The 23,313-nt window shown below is 63.2% G+C and overlaps 1 protein-coding gene across 13 annotated transcripts in view; it reads left to right on the top strand.

Moving 5' to 3' along the window:
• Window positions 1-7,626: 7,626 nt before the first annotated feature.
• Window positions 7,627-23,313, top strand: part of PLEKHA6 (pleckstrin homology domain containing A6) — a 46,176-nt gene continuing 30,489 nt past the window's right edge. For 5 of the 13 annotated variants that reach the window (XM_064636141.1, XM_064636131.1, XM_064636126.1 and 2 more), the window contains exons 1-2: window positions 7,630-7,677; window positions 8,212-8,269. In XM_064636141.1, coding sequence (XP_064492211.1) covers window positions 8,244-8,269 — 26 coding nt within the window. In that variant the 5' untranslated portion in view covers window positions 7,630-7,677; window positions 8,212-8,243. Of the gene's footprint in view, window positions 7,678-8,211; window positions 8,270-10,516; window positions 10,625-11,622; window positions 11,840-22,095; window positions 22,221-23,313 lie in introns of those variants that run through there. The other 8 variants (XM_064636132.1, XM_064636128.1, XM_064636123.1 and 5 more) reach the window with 7 other exon arrangements.

Genomic DNA, 23,313 nt, shown 5'->3' with positions numbered 1-23,313 from the left:
ATTGTTGTGGAGAGGTGTGTCTGTCACTCCATGTTTTTTACAGGGAATACCTTCATTTTGGCTCCTGAGGGTGAAGCCAGAATTCCTGGCAGGAAGGAGGAGGCTGGAGGTGCTGCGTGGATCAAGGTGGGCTCTGTACCCCAGAACTGGAGGTGCCTGGGGGCACAAATTGGCTTTTCCAGGGCTTCCCAGGGGATGGGGGGTGTCAGGATTGTGGCCTCAGCTTCCTCTGGCACAGGGATCAGTGTCCCCAGGAGCAGTGTGGTCCTGCCGTTGGAATTGGGAATGAACTCAAAGGCCACGTGTGGTCACACCTCCAGAGTGAGTTTTGGGCTGGGATTTTAAGGTTTTGGTTGTTTATTCCCTAAAGCTCAGTGTGGAACTGATTTGCTCCCGTTTTCCAGCCCAATCCACGTGTTCCTCCGGGGTTCCACCTTGTCTGGGCATCCCTAAAACACCCCAGTGAGGGATTGGTTTCTCTGAGAGCATCAGGGTGGAAAACTTGCGGAATAGACAAGGAAAAAGGTGGATCTTCCTGCAGTATTGAGCAAAGGTGGACGTGAGGAACATCCCAACTCCAGGGGGGGTTTGGTGTTTTAAATCCTGGTCTCCTGCTGGGTCTGAAACCTGCCCTCAAACGAGCCTTGGGGTTCCTGCACTCCCTGGAAAAGCTTGGAGAGACCCCCTGTGGGTGTGCAGGGAGAGCTCCCGGGCCTGGCAGCACGTCCAGATGCCTTCTGGAACACGGGAACCCTGCTGGGGCTCCTTCCTCCCCTCAGCAGTTGGAGTTCAGCTGATCTATCCATGCTGGAGGAGGATTATTCCCGCTCTGCTGCTCCTCCTTCTCCAAAGGGACTCGGGAGTTCTGCACGTTGGTGCTCCTGGGGAGCTGCTTTGACCCCCCAGGAACCAGGTTCTTCAGGAGGCAGAGACACTGAGTGGCTCCAGGAGGGATTCCAGGGAGAGCCCAGCATTCCAGCTGTGCGGCCTCACGGGCCCCAACTGGGATTTAATGCCAGGTTTATTCCAGTGTTCGGGGAGGGATAAAGCTGTGCATTAGTCTGGAGGGTATAAAGTGCCAGAGCCATGAGGAGCATCCACGTGCCCCCTGGGGAATGCTGGGATAAACCCCTGGCTTTATCCCCTTTATCTGCCCCTTGGATGGGCCTTGCTTTCCGTACCCGTCAGATTTTTGGGATGGCACGTTGGCATTTTGCTTATGCAGGAACTGTCTTCCCCACCCCTCCAGCTTCTCTGGGGAATCCATTCTGGCCCCTCACCCCCCTCACAGGGGGAATTTCTCCCTAATATCCCATCTAAACCTGCTTTCTTTAATCCAGCGAAATCCCTGGCTGCGGGAATGTGCTGTGTGGAGCATCTGGCTCTGGCAGGATGGGCTCGGAATGTCCCAGCAGCTGTGCCAAAGGAGGTTTTTCTCGGCACAATACACTGATTCCAAGACAAACCTGGCTTGCAATTGCCCACCAGGTAGTGCAGGGAAGCTGCTGGGGATAAATTCCTGCTGGATGCAGCTGGAGTTGTACCTTTAGCCAAGCCTAAACACCTGTGCAGGGAAGGCACCTGCCACTGATGCTCCAGAGCCAAGAAAGGTCCTGCTTGGAAAACAAGGCTCTGATGCTGGATGGGTCTGTGGGATTTGGGTGGTGGAAGCAGCGTGTTTAAACTGCTCTGGAGAGCCCAGTGTGAGCTGCTCCGTGGCCTGTGGGAAGCACCAACCTGCTTCCTTCTCCATCCCTGCTTCCTTCTCCATCCCTGCTTCCTTCCTCATCCCTGCTTCCTTCCTCATCCCTGCTTCCTTCTCCATCCCTGCTTTCTTCTCCATCCCTGCTTCCTTCTTCATCCCTGCTTCCTTCCTCATCCCTGCTTCCTTCCTCATCCCTGCTTCCTTCCTCATCCCTGCTTCCTTCCTCATCCCTGCTTCCTTCTCCATCCCTGCTTCCTTCCCCATCCCTGCTTCCTTCCTCACCCCTGCTTCCTTCCTCACCCCTGCTTCCTTCCTCACCCCTGCTTCCTTCCTCACCCCTGCTTCCTTCCTCACCCCTGCTTCCTTCCTCATCCCTGCTTTCTTCCTCATCCCTGCTTCCTTCTCCATCCCTGCTTCCTTCTCCATCCCTGCTTCCTTCTTCATCCCTGCTTCCTTCCTCATCCCTGCTTCCTTCTCCATCCCTACTTCCTTCTCCATCCCTGCTTCCTTCTTCATCCCTTCTTCCTTCCTCATCCCTGCTTCCTTCCTCATCCCTGCTTTCTTTTCCATCCCTGCTTTCCTCCTCATCCCAGCTTCCTTCCCCATCCCAAGAGAAAAGGGACCTCATCAGGAATGGAAAACCAGTGCCAACCATCCCCTTTCTGCATGCAAAGCACAGCCCTTGGAGCCAGCAGCCAGGACATTGGGATACTGGGATACAGGCCCAGGTCTCTGGGAAGAGAAAGGCCTTTGTGCTGGGAAGAAACAAAGACCCAGCGGGACATTTGGATTCAGCACCTCTTCCCGTTCCTTGTCACGCTCCCCACGTCTGGGTCCGGGCTGTTCCGTGTTCCTGAGGTAATTTAGGCCAGGTCTGAGGTGAAACAAGGTTCTGGCAGAGGGGGAAGCAGGGGCAGGTTAAAAAGACTCCGGCTCCGGAGCGGGAGGGATGTTTTGCTGGCATCTCTCCACGCCGGATTCCGGGAGCTATGGAAACCAGGCTTTGGAGTGCCGGGCTGGATGTGGGAGCGCTGGGTTGCTGTGCCTGCTGGTAAACGTGTTACTGGGGTTACTGGTGATAAGAGGCTGTTAAACATCTGCTCCCAGTCCGGGTGTCTGGGCTCTGGCGTTCCAGCCGGGAAGGAGCAGCCCCCAGCGCTCCCTGGCACCGTCCAGCAGATTATGAGCAGCCCCCCGGCAAGGAGTGCTTGTGCTGAGCAGCTCTTCCACCGGGTCACCCCTGGGCTCTGGGAAAGCCAGGAGGGAGCAGAGATCCCGGGATTGTGGGGCACCGTGGGGGGGTGGGGTTGTGCCCCCAGGTGGGTGCCCGGCTGGGACCTCGGAGCGGGTGGATGGGATGAGTGTGGAGGGAGGAGAGGACAGTGGGAAGTTACAGGGTCAGGCCGTGGTCTGGTGAGGGTGGCAAGGCCCTGGCACAGAGCGCCAAGAAAAGCCGGCTGCCCCATCCCTGGAAGTGTCCAAGGCCAGGCTGGAGCAACCTGGGCCAGTGGAAGGTGTCCCTGCCCATGGAATGAGGTGGCACTGGGAGATCTTTAATGTCCCTCCCAAACCATTCCATGATTCTGTGGTGGGGAGGGGGACAACGCACATCTCAGGGAGCATCAGTTGGGCTCGGCTGAAGCACCTGCCTCCCTCCACGCCCCCATCCCGGAGCTGCATTCCCGGCGTTATTCCTGGGACGTTTTTGTCCAGGAGATGGTGCCAGAACTGTGCGGCAGAGGGGACGCGCAGCCAGCGACGCTGGCGGGGCCACCACCCCGCTGAGGGTGTCCCTGGCTGTCCCCCCGTCCCTCCCACCCTCCCAGGTGCTCCTCCGCCTTGCCCTGGATGAGCTCTGGGATGGGCAAATCCAAGGCGAGAGCAACAACCCTCCCTTTGTGCGCAGGAGCGCCCGGTTTGGTGACATTCCTGCTGCCTGACCCGCGGGGCTCCGGCAGGAAACGTCCCCGGCCGGGTGTGCTGCCCTGGCAGGGAGGTCACCGGGTGTCCTCCCTGCCCGCAGCCGGGTCACAGCCGTGCCCTGTCACCCCGCACGGCCCTTTTTCCGCGTGTTTCCCTCCCTTTTTCCGCGTGTTTCGCTCCCTCCGCCCTTTGTTCTCCACGTGGTCCCACCGCGGCCCCGGGCAAAGGCTCGGCGCTGTGGGGATGGAGGAGGAGGAGGTGGCTGCTCCAGGAACTTTGGGAGCAAAATCCTGCCCAAACCAGCGTCTGTGTCCAAGGCCAGGTTGGACGGGGCTTGGAGCAACCTGGTCCACTGGAAGGTGTCCCTGCCCATGGCAGGGGGTGGAATGAGATGAGCTTTAGGGTCCCTTCCCACCCAAACCGTTCTGGGATTCCCCCATATCCCTGCTAAAGGAAGGACACGGCACACAGGGAGAGGTGGTGGTGCCCAGTCCTGTGGGAGCCTCCCTGGAATCTTCAGGAACAGGGAATCCGGGAGTGGTTTCGCAAGGAAAGCCTCGGTGAGTGCCTCTTGCTGTCCCCGTTCCTCCCCAACCTGGCTGTTTGGGAACAGGCAGCTTTTAAAAGGACTTTAAACCAAATGAAAACAAAAAGCCCCACTGGTATTTCCCCTTTGAATTTCCATTGGATTAAGATAGAAGGAAATAGGGGGAGAAAAAATTCCCTCGTGGAAAGCAATAAAAGCTGATTTATTTACCTGGCAGGAGAGAGCCTGGAGCTGCTCGGGGCTGTTGGCTGAAGGCCCTACAAAGCCCTCCAAGAACCTCAGCGTGAATCACTCCTCCTTCCCAATGTGTCTGGTGAGTCCATTCCCAGTAATTCCCATGGACAAGTGAGGGGGACTCTGGGAATATGCATGGTCAGGGAAATGCATCCCTCCCTGGGGGTTACTAGAGAAGGAAGGAAATCTTTCAGGATCAGATGAACTCACCTGGAATGGCCCCTGATCCCACATTCCCTGGAGGTACCTGGGAGGACACTCTGGGTAATTGCAGAGGTTTAGCCCTGGGCTGGAAGGTGAGGACGGGGCACAGGGAGCTCCTGACACAGCACTACAGGGACAAAATATTGGGTTCTGGAGAAGGTTCTTCCCCCAGAGGGTGGTGGGGCACTGAGCAGGCTCCCCAGGGCAGCCCCAAAGCTGCCAGAGCTCCAGGAGGGTTTGGACAACGCCCTCAGGGACAGGGTGGGATTTTGGGGTGTCCTGTGCAGGGCCAGGAGTTGGACTTTGATCCTCGTGGGTCCCCTCCAGCTCAGGACATTCCATGATTCTGTGAAGAAAACCCCAACCCCGAGCCACTGCAGGGGCAGGGGGGCCAGAGGAGCCAGTGTTCCCAGGAACTCCATGGTTATCCCTGCAGTGCCATATCCCAGGAGCTCCATGGTTATCCCTGCAGTGCCAAATCCCAGGAACTCCATGGTTATCCCTGCAGTGCCATATCCCAGGAACTCCATGGTTATCCCTGCAGTGCCATATCCCAGAACTCCATGGTTATCCCTGCAGTGCCATATCCCAGAACTCCATGGTTATCCCTGCAGTGCCATATCCCAGGAGCTCCGTGGTTATCCCTGCAGTGCCATATCCCAGGAGCTCCGTGGTTATCCCTGCAGTGCCATATCCCAGGAACTCCGTGGTTATCCCTGCAGTGCCAAATCCCAGGAACTCTGTGGTTATCCCTGCAGTGCCATATCCCAGGAACTCCGTGGTTATCCCTGCAGTGCCAAATCCCAGGAACTCTGTGGTTATCCCCACAGAGCCTCCCCAGCACCGAGATAGGATTAGGGCAGCTCAGGAACAGCCTCCTGCTGTGTCTGACTTTATCAAACCATCCCTGCCCTGAGCCCAACGTGCCACAAACCATCTCTGGCCAGGGCTGGCTCTGGAGACTCCTCGAAAACCACGATGCCAAAGGTGGATGTGGGAGATTCTTCCACGGGTTTGGCGCTGCCCTGGGACGGAGCAGCACCACAGGGAGCTGCTGGTGTGCTCCTGAGGTTTGCCCATGGGATTCCTTGGCTGTGGGTTGGCTCTGGAGCGTGGCCCCTATGGAGCAGAGGTGGGGTGGAAGCAGAAGCCTCTCCCTGGGGTGATTCCGTGACCTCCCCAATCCCGGGGCACATCGGGAGCTCCCGTGGCCGGGGGGGTTAGTGGGGTGCTGGCTGAGGTTTGCTCAGCAGTGGGTTCAGGGATGGTCACAAGATAAGGGTGGTGACTCCCTGCTGTGACCCTGGACCGGGGCCAGCCCCAGTCAGCCCAAACCCAGCCCAGTCCACCTTCCAAAATGCTCCTGGTGAGTCATGCTGTGAATCTGCAGGTGTGGGGGGCTGAGCACGTGCTCACGTCCAGGGGCAGGATGGCAGCTCGGCAGCTCGGCCCCGTGGATTTGCAGCCAGGCTTCTCCCAGGGAAAGGAGCTTCTCCGGGGGAGCCAAAGCCCAGCACTGTGGCATCACCAGGGTCCCGTGGGGTGCTCTCCCAATGGGCTCCCCGGGACTAACCAGACGTGTTTTTCTCACCCAGTGCTTCAAAGAAGTGCAGGAAAAGCTTTCGGGGAACTGGTTTCCCCAAATCCTGGCAGGGAGCTGCTCTGATGTGGGGACTGAGCTTCAGCTCAGCAGGACAAGCCCCTTCCTCTGCCATATGTGCTTCAGTGCCCGTGGTGGTGCTCGGGCAAAGGTTGAACCTGACCTTGGACCTCCCAACCTTTCCGATTCTGATTCCTCCCTCCTTTGGAAACCAGCTCCTTCTTTTTCGCTCTCAGGCCCCTCCTGAACCAGCCTCTTCCTCCTGGTGCCACGAGGAGCTTTGCAAAGGCGCCGCTGAGGCAGGAGGGCAATTGCCTCTTTCATTCAGCAGCCCCGGTGCCTCCCAGACCCCACCTTTCCCCTTGAAAGACGTTTAATTGCCGGCTAAGGACCGGCAGAGAGAAAATACCCACCGGGCAGCTCCCAAAGTGCCGCAGATAATCATCAGGGTGCCCTACATACGGCTTGGCCGCCAGATCAGACGGGGCAGAAGAATCTGACATTGTTTAAAATGAACAGGAGAGGGAAGTAACGACTCCATAATTACTCACCTTGAGTTAATGGATGGTAATTACCCCGAGTAGGCAGTGGAGGAAGCTGTGACGGGCTGGCCCTGCAGAGTCATCAGGAGAGCTGGGAGGGTGCCCTCTGCTCCTCGCAGGCAGGGTGGCAGCCCGGCTCCGAGGGGGTTAAACTCCATGGGGCTGGTTGGGAATTTTTTTTTTTTCCCTTTTCCCTCCCTCCTGGGTTATTTGCAGCAAACAGAGCCTGGGTGGAAGGTCTGAGCCGAGCAAGTGTTCGCTCCTGGGGAGACGGGCTGGGAGTCGTTTGGCGCTTCCCGAGCCGGGCACTGTCCCAGCCCGGAGCCGCCCCGCTCCCGAGCCCCCCAGTGCCACCCCCATGGGGGATGACATCGACTGGCTGGACCTGCCGGGCAGGTGGACCTACGGCGTGTGCGGGGACGGGCGCGTCTTCTTCATCGAGTACGTCCCGCCCGGCACCGGGGTGGGGTGGGATGGGGTGGGGTGGGGTGGGGTGGGGTGGGGATGGGGTGACATTTTAGGGGTGTGGGGAGCGGGGTGTGTGGCTGGGGGGCTGCAGGGGGCGCAGGGCTTAGTTTGGGGTGGAAGCAAGGGGTCCCTCCTCCTCTGCAGAGCTCTGCATGGGGCTGCTTTCCTGCGGCACGGTTGCCTCTGCTTTCCCCCCACTTCTCTCTTTTTGGGGCTGTCCCACCCTGGTGGATGCAGCCCTCTCTGGCCCTAAAATCCAGTCCTTACATTCCTTTGGCTGGAAGAGTCACCTGTGTTGCAAAGACCCTTCCCTGGTGGTGGGAGGGGGCTCCTGGGCCCCCCTGGGTGCTGACAACCCTTCTCCTTCCCTCCCACAGCGACGACACCAAGTCCACGAGCTGGGTGCACCCCGGCACGGGCTACTCCATCCAGAGTGGGCACTTCTCCTGTGCTGGTAAGGGATGGGCCTGGGGTGACCAGGAGCTGGAGGTGTGGAGTGAAACCCTCCAGAAATGCAATGGGAGACCCCAAAAAGCTGAGCCAGCGGGAGCTGCTGTGTGCTGGGGAGGGCTGGGGGCACTTGGAGTGATGTGGGAGGTGATGCTGCATCTCCAGCATGGGGTTTCCAGATTCCTGGGGGGGGCTTTTGCCTTCTACAGAGGCTCCCTGTGGCCTCTGAGACCTGTTGGCAATGGGGAGGGGACACAAACGGCTTTAGAACTGCAGTGTGAGCGTGTGAGAGTCATCACAGCAGGACACAGCACCCCACGAGGGTCATGATCAGCTCAGCTCCCTGCCCACACACTCCTGCCCTTCTCCAGTGCTGCCTTTCCCGGGGGGGTCCCTCTGTGGGTGCCCCCCAGTGAAGGGAAGCCTCAGTGGGACACTGGGCATTGCTGCAGTGCAGCCCCCAGCCCCCAGCAGGGCTGGCAGGGAGGGCAGTGTGGGGTGAGGGAGGGTGACCCCTGGCTCTGCCCTGTCCTTGCAGGGCTGCCCCGAGGCTGGGAGGTGGACACCACGATGCACGGGGGCCTCTACTTCATCAAGTAAGTGGGAAGGGCCTGGGGGGGAGAAGCTTCTGCCTCCTGCTCCCGAGAACCTTTGCATCCCGGGAGGAGGCTGGTCCTTGCAGGGATTACCTGGGCTGGTCTTTGCAGGGCTTAGCAGGGCCCAGACCCGGCTTTAGGGTCTGTCCTACCCCTGGGGCTGCCCTGGCAGGTGAATCCCACCCTGTCCCTGCCCACGCTCCTGTGCCGAGTCCCTGTTCCAGATGCAAAACTCTCCTCTGAGGGCTCTGGGAGCTCCAGGGGGGTGTGGGCGAACCAGCCGGCCCCCCATCCCACGTCATCCCTCGGGGGAACATCCCCCGGAGCCCGGGGGGGCTTTCTGGGGGGCCCTGCAGCTCTGGGAGGGGGTGGGTGACGCCGGGGGTCCCCGGGGCACTCCCTGCCCGGGGCAGAGCACGGAGCAGGCTGTGCTGGCTGTGCCGAGCGTAACCCAGGGAGGATCCCGCCCCAGGGGCTGCTCCTGGTTCATCCTGGAGGGTTGTCTCCCATTCCCTCTTGCCCCCTCCTTGCCTGCAGTGCCGGAGCCGGGCCCTGGCGGGGTGATGTGGTGTCTAGACAGGCCGAGCTGCGGGCTGTGCTCCGGCTGGGGGGTTCCAGGCAGGATCTTCGGGCCCGTCCCTATCTGGCTGCCGGAGGTTCCCCTGTGTGCCCAGACGGCCGTAAACCCGGCGAGAGCAAAGATCCCGAGTCGGCGGGCTGGGGGCTGGAGCAAAGCACCGGGATTATCCAGTCTAATCTGGGAGCAGAGACAAGGTGTCCTTGAGCCAGCCCCGTGCTCGGATCGTGCAGCCACAGCCGTGGCCCGGAGTGGGGCTGGGGCTGCCCTGTGACCCTCCTGCTCGGGTTGGAGCCTTGTGTGCCTGCAGCACGTCTGCCCTGCTCCCCCTGGGCAGAGATCACCTTCCCTGAGCACCACAGCTCCTGGGAATGGAGCAGGGAGCGGGGCTGCCACTGGATCAGGGCTGGAGAAGGGTCCTGCCAGCCCCACCTGAGCCATCACAGCTTAGGGGACCAAGTGGTGGCCCCTGTGCCCCAGAGATGGTGCTGGGGCTGGCACGGCGGTGCCAGGGCCCAGCTGTGGATAAGGGAACCACCGGCTCCACGTGATGCTGGGCTCCCTCCCACCTGTGCCAGCCCGGAGCGTGGAAGGGCAGCACCCAATCCCTGAGCCCTGTCCAGGTGCTTCCATGGGAAGCACTGCTGGTAAAAGGGATCTTTTCCACCTCAAACCTAGCCCCAGCTCTGACAGGCAGAAGTAGGGCAGTGCCATGGATCAGGGCACGGTGCCATTGCTGTAGGGCTGCTATCTGCAGTCCCAGTGCCTCTGTGCCCAGCTCTGGGAGCCACCCTGCCACCAGGCCGGGGCTGGGGGCCTGAGCAGGGTTGGGGAAGGCCCTGCCAGCCCCATCTGTGCCATCACTGGCCCTCAGCAGGGCCCGGGGGAGCGAGGGGTGGCCTTTGTGCTCCAGGGGTGCAGTGGCTGTTGGGAGCTCTCTTGCTGCCCATCCTCTGCATCCTCTCCCTGCAGGCAGCAATCCTGGGATGCAGAGTCTGGAATTGCTGCCTGACCCACTGCAGAGGGTTCCACGATGTGGCTGGGAACAAATGAGCTTCCCTGTCCCAAGGGATGCAGGATGGAGGGGGAAACAGGGGCCCGGCTGCTTCCCCAGGGATGCAGTGGGATGTGCAGTCCCGGCTGCTCCCTCCGTTCTGGGATGTGGGGAGGGAGCATGGTCCAGGCTGTCCCAGGAGATGCTGGGGTGCAGAGGGGAGCGTGATCCAGGCTGTCCCCCTGTTGAGATGCAGAGGGTGCACAGTCCTGGCTGTCCCCCTGATGATGGGACTCAGGGAGGGGAGGATCTCTTCTGGCTGCCCCCTCAGTGCTGGGATGTGGGGGCAGCACGATCCCAGCTGCCCCCCCGACTCCGGGGTGCAGAGGGGAGTGTGTTCCAGGCTGTCCCCCTGATTCCGGGGTGCCGCGGGGAGGGGGAGCGCGATCCCGGCTGCTCCCCAGGGAAGCAGGGGGGGGGGTGTGTGCGGGGGTGGGGGGAGCGTGGTCCAGCCCCCCTCGCGGGGTCGCGGGTCCCCCCGGTGGGGCACAGGGGGGGTCTGTGCTGTCCCCCGGGGGGATGCTGAGGCGGGGGGCGGTGGGGGCGGCGCGGCCCCCCCGCCGTGCTCGGTGCCAGCCCGGCGTCACGTGCCGCTCGGTGGCCCCCGAGCATGCCCAGCTCCGGCTGCGGCTCCGGCTCCCGCTCCGGCTCGGGCTCGGGGTGGCCGGGAGGATGCTGCGCCCGTAGGCAGCGCGGGGGGACCGGCCGCTGCCCGCCCCGCACGGTGAGTGCCTCCGGCGCGGCTCCCTTCCTTCCTCCTCCTCCTCCTCTTCCTCCTCCTCCTCCTCCTCCCGGGCGCTGCAGGGGGGGCGCGGAGCGGCAGCGCATCCCCTCATCGCGTGGGGGGGAGCGAGCTGGGCAGGGGGGGCTCTCTTGGGAAAAGGGGGGTGTCTGTGCTCCGGCCCCGTGGGCAGAGCAGGGTGCGCCGTGGGGGTCAGCACCCCCTGCGCCCCCCAGGGTCCCCCTGCACCCCCTGCTCCTCCTGTCGAGCTTTCGGTGGGAAGTGGGGACCCCCCCGAGCTGTCCCCGCCGCGTGTTTGTGTGCTGCGTGCTGGTTTGTGCCCCCGGACCCCCCCAGCTGCGGGCTGGGACCCCCTCGGTTTGGACCCCTCAGGCTGAGACCCCCCAGGCTTGGACCCGGCTCCACACACGGGCAGAACAGTGTTTGGACAGGACCCGTCCCTTGGGGCACTGTTTTATCACCCCCAAACCTCGGGCTGGTGCCGGGGGGGGGCTCGGATGGGCCAGACCCCCCAGCCCCGCGTGCGCGGCCGGACCCCCGCGCCGGGCACTTTGCTGCGGGCACGGGACGGGATGTGATGGATGGAGCCGAGATGTCGCGTCTGGCGCTTCCCGGGGATCCGAGACCTTCCCTTGGCTTCGCGGCTCGTCTCGCTGCCTGCCGAGAGCGCAGAGCCGTCCTCCTCCTCCTCCTCGGTGGGGAGGAAGGGCTGCGCTGCTGCGCCGTGCGGGGCTCCCGGGCCCCCCTGCCCCGGGTGTCTGGCGGTGCCGGAGACGCGCGAGCCGCAGCCGCTGCCCTGAGCCCTCAATCGCAGCTTTGTTGCGCCGCTGCGAGATCTGAGGGAACAGGGGCTGATTCATCACATGATGGGGCATGTTAATACGCCACGAGTCTATTAAACCCCAGCGGAAGGGGCTGGACCGGCCGCCCTCCCGCGGGGCTCGGGGGGGACCCCAGTGCCGGCCGCGGGACCCCCGTGCACGATGGGAGGGGGGACGGCCCCTCCATCACCTCTGTGCGGGGTCTTTGCCACCCTCCGAGGGCTGCGGAGTGGGAGGGCTGAGTCCCGTGCTCGGTGTGATCCACCTGGCCCCGCCATCCCCCCGTGACGTGCCGCGGTCCCTTGGGTGCAGGGGGGGCCGAGCCCCCGCTCCAGATGGCCGCGGGAGCCGCTCCGTAATCCCTGCGTGCGGGGAGGTGAGAGGGGAGCTGCAAAAGGGGGGTGTGCGTGGCCATCCCGGGGTGAGGAGGGGAGCAGGGAGGCCGGGAGCGGAGGGAGCCGGGGTGGCATTTGCTGCGGGAATGGTCCCCCCGGGCAGGCGAGGCTGCGGCGCCGCGCGGCTCTGCAGCCGGAATCGGCAGCACCCGGCGGCTTCTCCCACTTCTGCGCGTCAGGAGCGTTTGCATCCCCGCTGTGCATCCCCCCTGTGCATCCCACGGCGCATCCCGTTGCGAATCCCATCGTGCATCCCACTCTGCATCCCCAGCTCCGAGCCCCCGGCTCGTCCCGCGGTGCAGGGCCGCGCACACGCGTGTGCTCACGTGTGCGCTCACCGGGTTCCGTGTGCGTGTGGCTGCTCCCGTTCCCTCCCCTGAGCCCCGCTGGCATTACCTCATCGGGAAGGAGAGCTCCTGTCCTGCTCCAACCTGTGCTGGTCCCTCTTGTCCCCTTCGCTCTGCCGAGGGAGGACGAGGCTTCCCAAGGGAGCTCTTTCCCTCCTCCCTGGCAGCGCTGTGGCTTTGGGGACACCCAGTGCTGTCACCCACCCCGAGCCACCCCCTCAGGGACCCAGAGCCAGGATTAGGACTCCCAGAGAGGAGGAGGTGGCCGAGGCATTAGAATTCCTGGGCATCTGCTAAAAATCCCATGGGAAGCACAAGGCCAGGCCCCTCCGGCCTGGCTGTGTGTGCCCTGGGCAGAGCCTGCCAGGGGAGCAGCCTCTGCACCCCCAGCCCACGCCGGGGACCTCGGCAGGCCCTGGACCCCTTCCTGCTGCACTGGGCCTCCAGTGCCCCATCAGTCAGGGAGAGGGGCTATGGGGAGGGGTCCCTGGCTTCCTGGGCAGGGCCTGGCACAGGGGTCCCCCCTGGCAGATGCGGTGACAGGGTGACGCCTGGCACCGGGCCGGCGCTGGCCTTGCTGGGAACCGTGTTTTCCTGCTGAGTTCCCATAGAAACAGGCGGGAGCAGCCGCTGGGCTGGCGAGGATGAGGGAGAGGAGGGATGGGCAGGAGGGTGAGCTCCATGGCTGGCACTGCCGGGGCGAGGCGGCTGTGCTGGGTGCCAACTGCTGTGAGGGCACCAGTGACTGTGACCGTGACCAGTGGCTGCTCCCTGCCGTGGGGAGGGGACACCAGCATCGCCCTGGCCGTGGGTCACCGTGCCTGTGTGTGTGTGTTTTCACTGTGTGTGTGTGTTTTCACTGTGTGTGTGTGTGTGTTTTCACTGTGTGTGTTTTCCCACGTGTGTGTTCACACCCCCGCCCCGCAGCCAGGCCTGGCATCGGGCACAAACACCACCCCAGATGGGCAGCGAGGGGTTTAATCCCCCCGAGGCCTTTTGAACCCGCCGCAGCCGGGCAGGGCCGTGGGTTGTCTCCTGCTCCATCTGTGCCCCCGGGACTCAGCCGGGCCGGGGATTTCTCCTGGCCGGCTTTGCGGGCTGGCAGGGAAAGCGCGGCCCCGGCTCCGCCGCGGCTCCTCTCTCTCTCCCGGGCGTCGGTAGTAGCATCCCCCACTCCTGTTTTCCTTAGCTGGAAACATGATAATCCGCAGCGGGCAGGAACAGTGCGTCGAGGAATGTGCTGTCTCCTCTCCAGCCTCCTTCCTCCCCGGGATTCTCAGCCCTACACCGACCCAGGGAAGTCCTGCTCCTCAGGCAGCCCCTGCCCGCTGCCCCACGGGGAGGTGGGTGCCTCGTGCCCCGCCAGCCCTCTGCTCCCAAACATCCCTGTTTTCCTGGTGCTGCGGGAGAGCAGCCCCCTGCATGTGGCACAGGCAGACGGAAACCTGCAGAGAGAGGGAGGGGGGATGTGTGTTGTGTCCCACCCCCCAGCCCTGCCTGCTCCTTCCACCATCCCAAGCTGGAAAACGCCCTGGGAATGGGTCGTTCAGTGCAGGCAGGCTGTTGTTTTTCAGCGTGGATTGGGTTTGGTTTCAGTTTTCACTCGGTAGCAGCAGCACAGGGAGCCCATTCCAAGCCTGTTTGGAGCCCGGTGAGGGCTCCCCAGCAGCGGCTGCGGGGTGAGGTGGCTCCGGCCCTGGCATGCAGGGAATCAGGTTGGATCCAGGGAATCAGGTTGGATGGTGGCAGTGGCCGGTTGTGCCCTTAATCTGTGAATTCGCTAAAGCTCTTTAATAAAGATTCAAAGTCACCAACTTCTCAATTAAGGGATGAGGCAGCTCTTGATCCCTGTTTCTGGGTCAGGCAGAGAAAGGCCATTTAAGACCTGGGCGACTCCTTTGATGTTTCCAAGGGAGAGGACTGGGATAAACACCTGGCCAGCGTGGGCTGGGCACCAGGACGTGTGGCTTGGCCACCTCTGGGGCAGGACCTGCAGCCTGGAGTCCAACCCCAGCTGCTCCTGAGTCATGGGCTGATTTTTGGGAGAAAGTGGAGCTGCTGGAGCGAGTCCAGAGGTCACGGAGGTGCTCCAAGGGCTGGAACAGCTCTGCTCTGGAGGCAGGCTGAGGGAGCTGGGGGTGTTCGGCCTGAAGGGACCTTAGAGCCCCTTCCAGTGCCTAAAGGGGCTCCAGGAGAGCTGGAGAGGGACTTGGACAGGGGCCTGGAGTGACAGGACAAGGGGGAATGGCTTCCCACGGCCAGAGGGCAGGGTTAGGTGGGATATTGGGATGAAGTTCCTCCCTGTGAGGGTGGTGAGGCCCTGGCACAGGTTGCCCGGAGAAGCTGTGGCTGCCCCATCCCTGGAAGTGTTCCAGGCCAGGTTGGACAGGAGTTGGTCTAGTGGAAGGTGTCCCTGCCCGTGGCAGTAGGTGGAACAAGATGGTCTTTAAGGTGCTTTCTGACCCAAACTATGATCCTATGAAAGTCTCTCCCCCTCTCCCCGTGGAGCACGGATGCTCCCTGCTGTGTGGTGCTGGTGATGCTCTGGGATGCCCTGGGCAGTGCCACCAGCCTTGCAAGGTCCTGCCACTGCCACACTCTCACTGAGGCTGAGAGGGCCCTGTCCAGCCCCATCCAGCTCTCCCAGAGCAACCAGGGGGGCTCGGGAGTTTGGTTGGACCCTTTGGACTCAGCAGGAGGGTCTCCTTGCCCTCTGGGTGTGCCCATGGGTGGTCTGCACCCTGCCAGGGTCCCCCGTGCTCTCCAGGGTGCTTCTAACCCTCTGTTTACCTCAACAACAGCCGCTCACATGGGTGTTAATTGCAGGAGCCGGCAAGGCACTAATTAGGGGATAATGAGACGCCTTTTGTGTGTGCGTGGCTGCCTAGTGACAGATGCCCCTCTCCAAACAGCCGGCGGGTTGGTGATGTTCTATGTCCATGATCCCTCTGGGCCGTGTCCATGATCCCCCTGTGCATGTTGGTGAACCTACTGTGCCATTTCCATGATCCCCCCGTGCCATGTTCCTGATCCCCCCGTGCCATGTTCCTGATCCCCCTGGGCACGCTGGTGATCCCCCCGTGCCATGTCCACAATCCCTCCCCTGTGCTGTGTCCATGATCCCCCCGGGCCGTGTCCCACTAATCCGTCTCCCCGGCTGCTCCAGCCTGGCACACTGGGGCAGCCTGGAGGTTTCTCAGAGCCCCAGAGGATCAGAGGAGCTCCCACCCCTGCGCTGGGGGACGTGGTGGCTGTGCAGCTGCTCCGAGCCCCCGAGTCCCGCCGGTGATTCCGCGGCCGCCGGAGCCTTTCAGCGCAGCCCTTTGTTCTCAGAGCAGGGAGGCAGGATCCGGCCGAGGAGGGCTCAGCATCCCCTGTACCATCCCTCCCCACGCTCGTGTCCACATCCCTGGGTGACTGGAGCTGGGGACTGGGACTGGACTTGTCGTGGCGGCGACTGAGCAGAGAGAATCCTCCCGCATTCTCCTGCTCCTTCCCACATCCTCCCTCATCCTCCCGCTGCTCCAGCACCCGTGTTCCTGCCGCTGGCGGCAGGGCCGTGTGTTCCTGCTGAGCAGCGAGAGGCTGTTGTTGCTCTCCTCCTGCCTGCAGCCACCGGGAACACGGAGCCGGCGCTCCACTCTCAGCATTCCTTACGTAACGCCGGCAGCGGCTCCGGCAGCTCGGCGGCACCGAGGCCTGGACCTCGCACCCAGGGAAGGGCACCATGCTGGGGAGGGTGTGTGGCTGCTGGATGCCTCTGTGGCACGGTGGGAGCACCGGCACGGGTGTCAGCGGCTGGGCTGAGCGGGAGAGGCCTCTCCCTGGGCTGTCCGGGAGAGTCGGGAATGCTGTGCCGTGGGTCGGGCTCCCGGCAGAACAGCCAGGACCAGTCTGGCAGCACCGGCCGCCTGCCAGCCCTGCTGGGCCGGTCCCACAGCAGCCGGGGGATGAGCCCTGTGCTCATCCCTCATCCCCAGGCACCTGCAGGATGGAGCTGCTGCACGCCCGGGCCATGCGGTGGGTGCTGGGGACTGTGCTCCGTGCCAGGTGAGGATGGGGGGGTGGGCACAGCATCCCGGGGGAAACAGCTGGAAAACTCCACCCCGCTGGCACTGCCCCTGGCAGCCGCACACCCCCAGCCTGGGCTGGGCACCCAGGAGGGTTTGAAGGGTCAGGGTGGGAGGTCTGGGACCCTCCGTAGTGGGCACTGAGCCGTGGTGGGTGGTGGGTGCTGCGGTGCCAGGGATCCAGGGATCCAGGGCTGATGGCAACCAGGGCTGAGCGGGTTCCAAGGGCTCCGTGGGGATGACGGGGATGGGCCCGGCTGCAGCTCAGTGTGAGCTCGGCACCGTCATTCCCCAGTGCCAGTGTCTCATCCCATCCTGCTCTGCCACCTCTGTCCCGCTCTGCAGTTACAGGAGGTGAATCCCCCTCCTCCCTGGCTGTGCAGGGATCTACTTCCAGCAGTGGAAAACCCTTTGGCAGTGGCAGGGTTGTGACTTTGTGTGTCTCAGGACCCAGCAGGCGGGTGCAGGATGAGGCAGCCAGACCACGCTGGAATTCCATGGCTGGAATTGGGCAGCTCTGCATCCCTGACACACCGAGAGCAGATCCAGGGGCAGCTCAGCTCCCACTTCACATCCTGCTCTTCCTTTTCACCCACGTCCTCGCACTCCCTGGAGTCACCATCCCTTTCCCCGTGTCCCCCATGTCCTCAGGGGTCCCACAGCCAGGACCCACACCCCAGGGGCTCAGCTCTGCTCCCCCTTTGCAGGGTGATGCTCGAGGGGGGGCAGGAGGACCCCCAAACTCCCGTCTCTCAGCCGCCTGCTCGATGTACTGAAACTAATTTTCCAGCCTTTATTCTTCCGGAGAATTTGAAGAGGCGATTGCACCCTCAGGGCCCAGAAAGCTCAGGCAAATCAGGAGATAGAAATCTGCCTCTGTGGGATTGTTTTGGAGCCAACTGCCTGGTGCCAGTGTGCCAGATCCGGGGGGCTGGGGGGGTCCCGGGGCTGGGGGGGTGTTCCCTGGCTCCTCAGCTGGGCCAATGTTCTTTGCCGGCTCTGCCACACGAGCACAGGGGGATTTTTGTTTTTCCCCCCCTCCTTTTTTGTCGTCGTTTTTAAACGCCTGTTTTGCGGATGTGCAAAGGCAGTGACCTTTCCCGGGGCCGCCCGGAGCTCCGGCTGCTCTCCCGCCTGTCAGGGAGATGAGGGATTCGGGAGCTACGTGCAAACTGCCGGGCCTCGGGGCTCCCACACTCCGCTGCAATCGCCGTGATGAGTTCCCGGAGGGGAGGAAAGAGCTCGTTTCCCGTCTCTCCCCGTGTGCCCGGAGATGCCAGCCCCTTCACCAGCCGCCAGTGCTGCTCTCCCCGTCCTCCTGCAGCTCCTCCCTGCCAGCTGTTATTGGTGTGACCTTGTCCCTGTGGCCGGGGGGGGCTCCGGGGGCAAAACGTCCCCCTGTCCCCCTGAGGGCCTCCCAGGATGGGCGGTGTGGGAGGGACACGGGGCACAGGGATGGGTGCCAAGGGGAATGGTCTGGCTCCTGCCCCTGACCACTGGCTCCCAGCCATCTGTCCCCTTCCCCAGTGTCCTTGGTGGCCTCCCTGGCTGTGGACAGGCCCACGCTGGCCCACCACAGATAACCAGGAGCCGGCAGGAATGTTATTTATGCGGGTAAAGTTCACCTGCCCCCAGGAGGTGTCCTGGCACAGGCTCACGGGGTCCGGGGTGATCAAAGCAGGGCTGTCCTGTTCCTGGGGTGACAGGGTGGCCCCTGTCCAGGTGCCACCAAGCCCTGGCTCTGGTGGGAGCAGGCTCAGGCTCCCAGGAGGGTGCTCATGGGCAGCAGAGCAGAACAGACCCCAATTCCCATTCCCGTGGGGGCATCCTGGGATGCCAGGGCGAGGGTGGTGGGATGGGGCTGGCGAGATGGGGGTGCTCTTCAGCGAGGTAGAGGCACTGTCGGTGGTTTTGGGGTGCTGTTGGATGCCCTGGGGCAGAGGCAGGGAGCAGGATGCCTTAAATAGGGAAACTGAGGCACGGAGCCAGCCCGGTGGGAATTAGAGCCCGTGACCTCCTGTGCCTCCGTCTGACGTGTCCCATCCCTGTTCCAGAGAGCTCCCGAGGTTTCGGGGGGGGGGTTGTGTGTGGGGGTGTGCCTGTGCTCACGTGCCCTCCCTGGCACCCAGCAGCCCCATTTCCTGATCGGGTTTGGGTGTTGCCATCATATAATTAGTCGGTAATTGCTCTCTAATGAGGCAGCAGTCCTGCGGCGCGTCTGCGCTTCAGAGGGCTTCCCCTGCCCCGCGCCGCTCCCCGCAGCCCCCCAGGGTGGCCCCCCGAGCCCCGGCCCCTCCGCGGGGTCTGTGCTGGCTCTTGCGAGCGGGATGGAGAGATCTGGGGCGGGATGTCCGCAGAGGGGTCTCCTCCGCCCTGGTCCCCTCCCAGCGGGTGGCACTGGGGGCACCGGGCGGTGGCGTGCGCCCGCAGTGCCCGTGCCAGCCTGGCAGCCTGCCCCGGCTCCTCTCAGCGCTGCCTTTCACTCCCTCCTGGCACCCGCCCCGCTGCCTCCGGGGCTCTTTGGGGATTTCCTCTTGCCTCGCCCCCGCTCGTCCCCGCTGGCACGGCCACCCCGCTGGCACGGTCACCCCAGGCAAGGTCCCGTTTGCCTGACCCGTGGCCCCCGTGCCCTCCTCCCGCGCCGCCCCAGGGGAACAGCCACCCCACCCTGACCCCGTGTCCCCCCAGTGCCACCGAGCGGGTGCCCCGCTCCTCTCCCGACCTCCAATCCCGTTCAACCCCCCTCCACCCCGCGGCGGAACAGAGAGTGCCAGGTATTTTTAGCCTGGCACGGATGCTGGGAGGCAAACACGCGTGGAGGGGGGTGTTTTGGTCTTTTTTTTTTTTTCTCCCTTAATCCTCCTATTTTAAAGGCCAGGCTGGCTCTGCCGGGGGTGGGGATGCCCACGCACGGGCAGATCCCGTGGGGAGATCCTGGGAACAGATGGGGTAACACCTGGGAAGGAGAAGGGGACGGGCACCAGGGCAGAGCCCCTCTTTTGGGGCGACCCCGGGAGCTGCTCTGCCCTCCCCGGGGTGAGTTTCCATCCTCCTGCCCTGGGATGTGCCGTCACCCCTCGGGGGATGCTCAGCCCCAAATGTGGTGAGAGGCAGCGAGGAGGAGGAGGAGGAGGAGAAAGGAAGAGGAAGGCTCAGGTGCGTGTGCCAACCCCGGGTGAAGTCCACGTGCCCCTTGCTCGCTCCCGGGGGTTTGTTTTCCTGGGCACAGCTCTCCTTTCAGCTCGGCTGAGCAGCAATGAGCAGCAATTCCGGTTTTTATGGCGGCCCTAACGACGCCGGGCTGGGGGTGCCCCCCCTCGCCCCCCGTGCTGCCAGGGTTCTCCTGACAAATCATTTGCTCTGTTGCATGTTTTTGGTGTTTCTGGTTTTTTTTTTTGGGGAGGGGGGTTAAATTAATTTTTCCCCTTTCCCCTGAATCAAGTGGCTCGTCTGATTTGGAAACAGCAAGCAGTGGGGAATGTAATGAATCTTTTAAAGCTCCTCAAGGTGAGAGGTTGTAGGAGGGGGGTGCTGGGGGGGCGTTTGGGGTGTGCTGCACCCCTCAGCCTTGGGGTGCAGGGCTGGAGGAAGGGTTTGTGGTATCAGCGAGGCTGCCTAGGGCCTTATCTTATCCCTGGGCTTATCACCAGACATGCTTGTGCTGCAGATAAGCAGGACCTTGGGTTCAGGCAGGGGTTGTTTGGGGGGAGATGCTCCATGTCCCGGTGCTGGGGCCCCCTGGGCAGCAGGGATGTGCTGGGGGGGGCTGAACCCCCCGCTCAGGGGTGGAAGGTCCCTCTGTGGCTCCCCAAAAGCTCGGTGTGTGAGGGTGGGAGCACAGAGCAGCCCCTCCTGTAGCCTCTGAGCTCCCACAGGCAGGCAGAGGAGGCTCCTTCCCTTGCTCTGATGGTGCAGGAACCAGGGCTGGGAACAGCCTGTCAGGTTTGGCCCCGTCCCTTCTTCTCTGTAGGCTAAACAAAGCAGAGAAAAATCCATTTTTAGGCCAACTTGGTGGCTGTGGGCTCATCTAGGTGCTTAAGTAGAAGAGCTGGATTCAGAACACCCGAGGAGGAGCCTCAGCTTCAACCCTGACCCCCAAAATCTCACTCTGTGCCTGGACCACGTCAGTGGTCTCTGCTCCATTCCCAGGGATTTGTGTGTTGCTGGAAAATGATTTTGGTTGCTGTGGGGCCGTGTTGGTGTGACCAGAGGAGCTGGAGAGGGGGACTGTCTGTGCCCAAGCACTGCCCAGTGCTCACAGGGCACAAAGTGGGTGCTGTCCCGGGGGGCCAAAGTCCCTCGGGGTGGCCCTGGGGAGGAAATCCCTGCCCGAGGCTGCCTCACCCCCTCATCCCCAGTCAATCCAGCCTCTCCAAAGGCAAATTTGCTCTTCCAAATTACCCTCGTGGTATGCTGGGGGTCAGGGGGCTGCAGGGGCTGGACCCACCGTGCAGGTGCCCCGTGGGAAGGGTCCCCCTGCCCTGCGCCGTGGTGCCGGGTCCGTAGGGGCTCTGGGGGCAGCTGGTGGCCCTGCCCAGGGGGGAATGGATGGCAGGGGGTGCCCCAGGAGCTCCTGCTGTGCCTCCCCGTGATCAGGCAGGGCCGGGAGCTCGGCAGGCAGGTGGCTGGGCCGATGCTGCTGCTCGTAAACAGGCTGGGATTGTTTGTGCGCCCCAGGGCCACTTGTGCAACCGGGGCGGGGAGCTGGGAGCTGGCTCCGAGCACTGCGGGGCTCCCCACACCCCACAGGGAGACTCCTTGGCCAGATCCAGCCCCGGGAGCACCGGGAACACGAACTGCCCCTTCTCCCCCCCGAGCTCCCCAGTGCAGAGACGTGGCTGCGGGATGGAGAGGACCCCACGGATGTGCCCACTGGGATCCTCTCCCTGCCACGGAGCAGCTTCAACCCCAGCCAGGGAAGCAGTTTTGGGACTCCCCTTTGCCATGGGCGATGCCTGGGACTGTCCCTGTGTCCCTGAGCAGGACACACCACATGGCCACGGCAGCAGAGCCCAGCCTTTGTCCTGGTATGTGGCCACCCCAGTTCTGGGCTGAGCCCGGAGAACTGGGAAAAACAGGGCAGGAGTTTGTCTTTCGGGGTGTTTTGACCCGCTGGAGGAAGCATGGGAAGCCCTTCCACCCCAGGAAGTCCCGCAGTGGCACGAGGAAGTCCTGGGGTGGCACAGTGTGGCCACAGCCTGGCTCTCAGCCAGCGAGTCCCTGGCGAGTGGAGGGTCCCACCGGGATGGCAACGGGCTCCCACCGCCCTGGGTGCCCTCAGTTCCCATCACTGCCGGGTGAGGGGGAAGTTTTCCATGACCACAGGTGACCAAGTCACCTGATCCCGGGAGGCGCTGAGCCCTTCCCGCCTGTTTTACGAGGTTAAAAACTGCACTATTTGCTTTTCCCACATTGCCGGGTTGTTCCCATATCGCCAGGAAGGTGGTGCCCATCCGGTGCCCGCCTGTGGGTCCCTCCCCCCTTTCCCAAAGTGCACAGCCTGCTCCCACTGCCTGAAGTTTTTGAACTGGGAAGTTAAAATGCACCTGGAGCACGACCCAAACCAGTGTCGGGCTTCACCTTGAGCCGCTGCCAGCCCAGGGGGGGCCAGGACGGGCGGCAGGGGGGCTCGGGCAGCGCGGCCGGTGCCGCCGGAGCGCTGGCAGCGCCTGGCGTGGCCGGGAGCAGCGGGAGTGGCGTGAGAGGCAGCGCACACGGGGGTGTGTGTGTGTTTATATAGGAAGGAGCCAACCTACAGGTTCAGGTTTCAGCCCTCGTTTATCAGCCGGGCTGTTCCTGCCGCGCTCGGACGCGGCGGATCCTGGAGGATCCCGGAGGATCCCGGAGGATCCCGGAGGCGAGCGACGCTTCTCCCCCTTCCTTCCCCACCAGTGCCGGGGGCTCCGGCCTTGGCACCGACCCACCGCCCTCCCCACGGGCAGCAGGTAGGCTGGGCCAGCTGTGGCTGCTCCGTCCTCGCAGCCCCTGGCCCGTGGTGGGATTGAGGAGGGGATTGGAGGGATGGACGGAGACTCCGAGGGCTGGAGGTGCTGGAGAGGTTTGTGCGGCGCCGGGGTGGCCAAGGGTCGGGTTTGGGAGCTGCTCACCACAGGGAGGGCTCGTGGGGAGGGAACACGGCCCCGGATGTCAGCGCGGGAGAGGCCCTTCCACCATTCCCCTGGGCAGGGGGCACGGCACACCGGGCACGGGCACGGGCACGGGAAAGGCCAGCTGTGCTCTGCTGGGGGCTGAACTCCCGGCAGGAGCTGCAGGGAAGGTGTGGCAGCACGGTAAGGCTGGCACGGCCGGGAGTGGGGCAGAGGCAGTGCCTGCACAGAGCTCTGCTCCCAGCCGGGATGCAGGAGGGATCCTGCCCACCCTGTGGGCCGTGGCTGGGGGGTTCTCCCTGTGCCCTGTGCCAGGGGCTGGCTCTGAAACATGTGGGAGCTGCTGTCCCTGCCCTTAGTGAGCTGGCTGGGAATCTCCTGCAGATTCCAGCTGTGATCTCCTGGAAGTGCTGCTTGAAATCACCTCTCAGGGGAGAGGCACAGCTGTGTCACCTGCTTTGTTCCGTTTAAGGGGATGTTTTAGAAAGGCCCTTTTGAAGTGACCCTCGTCTCTGGTTTCCATCCCACTGCTCCCAGGCATCCACAGGGATGCCCAGGAGGTGGGAATGAGCTCCCCACTGCTCTGCAGTGCTGACAGGGTGGTGGGTTTGAAGCTGAGCCTGGTCCTGGCACCATCCTGTTGTCCCTTCCCCTACTGCTCTGTCGATGGTGGGTGAGGAGCTGGGCTCCCTCCTCCCAGCAGTGTGCCCTTTGCTCCATCCCAGTACCACAGGGCCACAAATTATTTGGTGACAAGGAGGGACCTTCAGCAGCTTCTGGAGGTGCCCAGCATAGCACAGAGCTGAGGTGTCACCTCTGTTGTCCCCACAAGGGGATTGCTCCATCCTGCTGGGACAGGAAAAGGGGAGGAGGGAAAAGGCACCAGGACAAGCCGAGTGCATGGATGGCTTTTCCCAGTGAGTGCATGGAT

Source organism: Pseudopipra pipra, chromosome 25 (assembly GCF_036250125.1).
Source record: "Pseudopipra pipra isolate bDixPip1 chromosome 25, bDixPip1.hap1, whole genome shotgun sequence".
Taxonomy (NCBI): Eukaryota; Metazoa; Chordata; class Aves; order Passeriformes; family Pipridae; genus Pseudopipra; species Pseudopipra pipra.
Note: the sequence above shows the minus strand (reverse complement) of the source record. Positions and strands in the feature narration are given on the sequence as shown.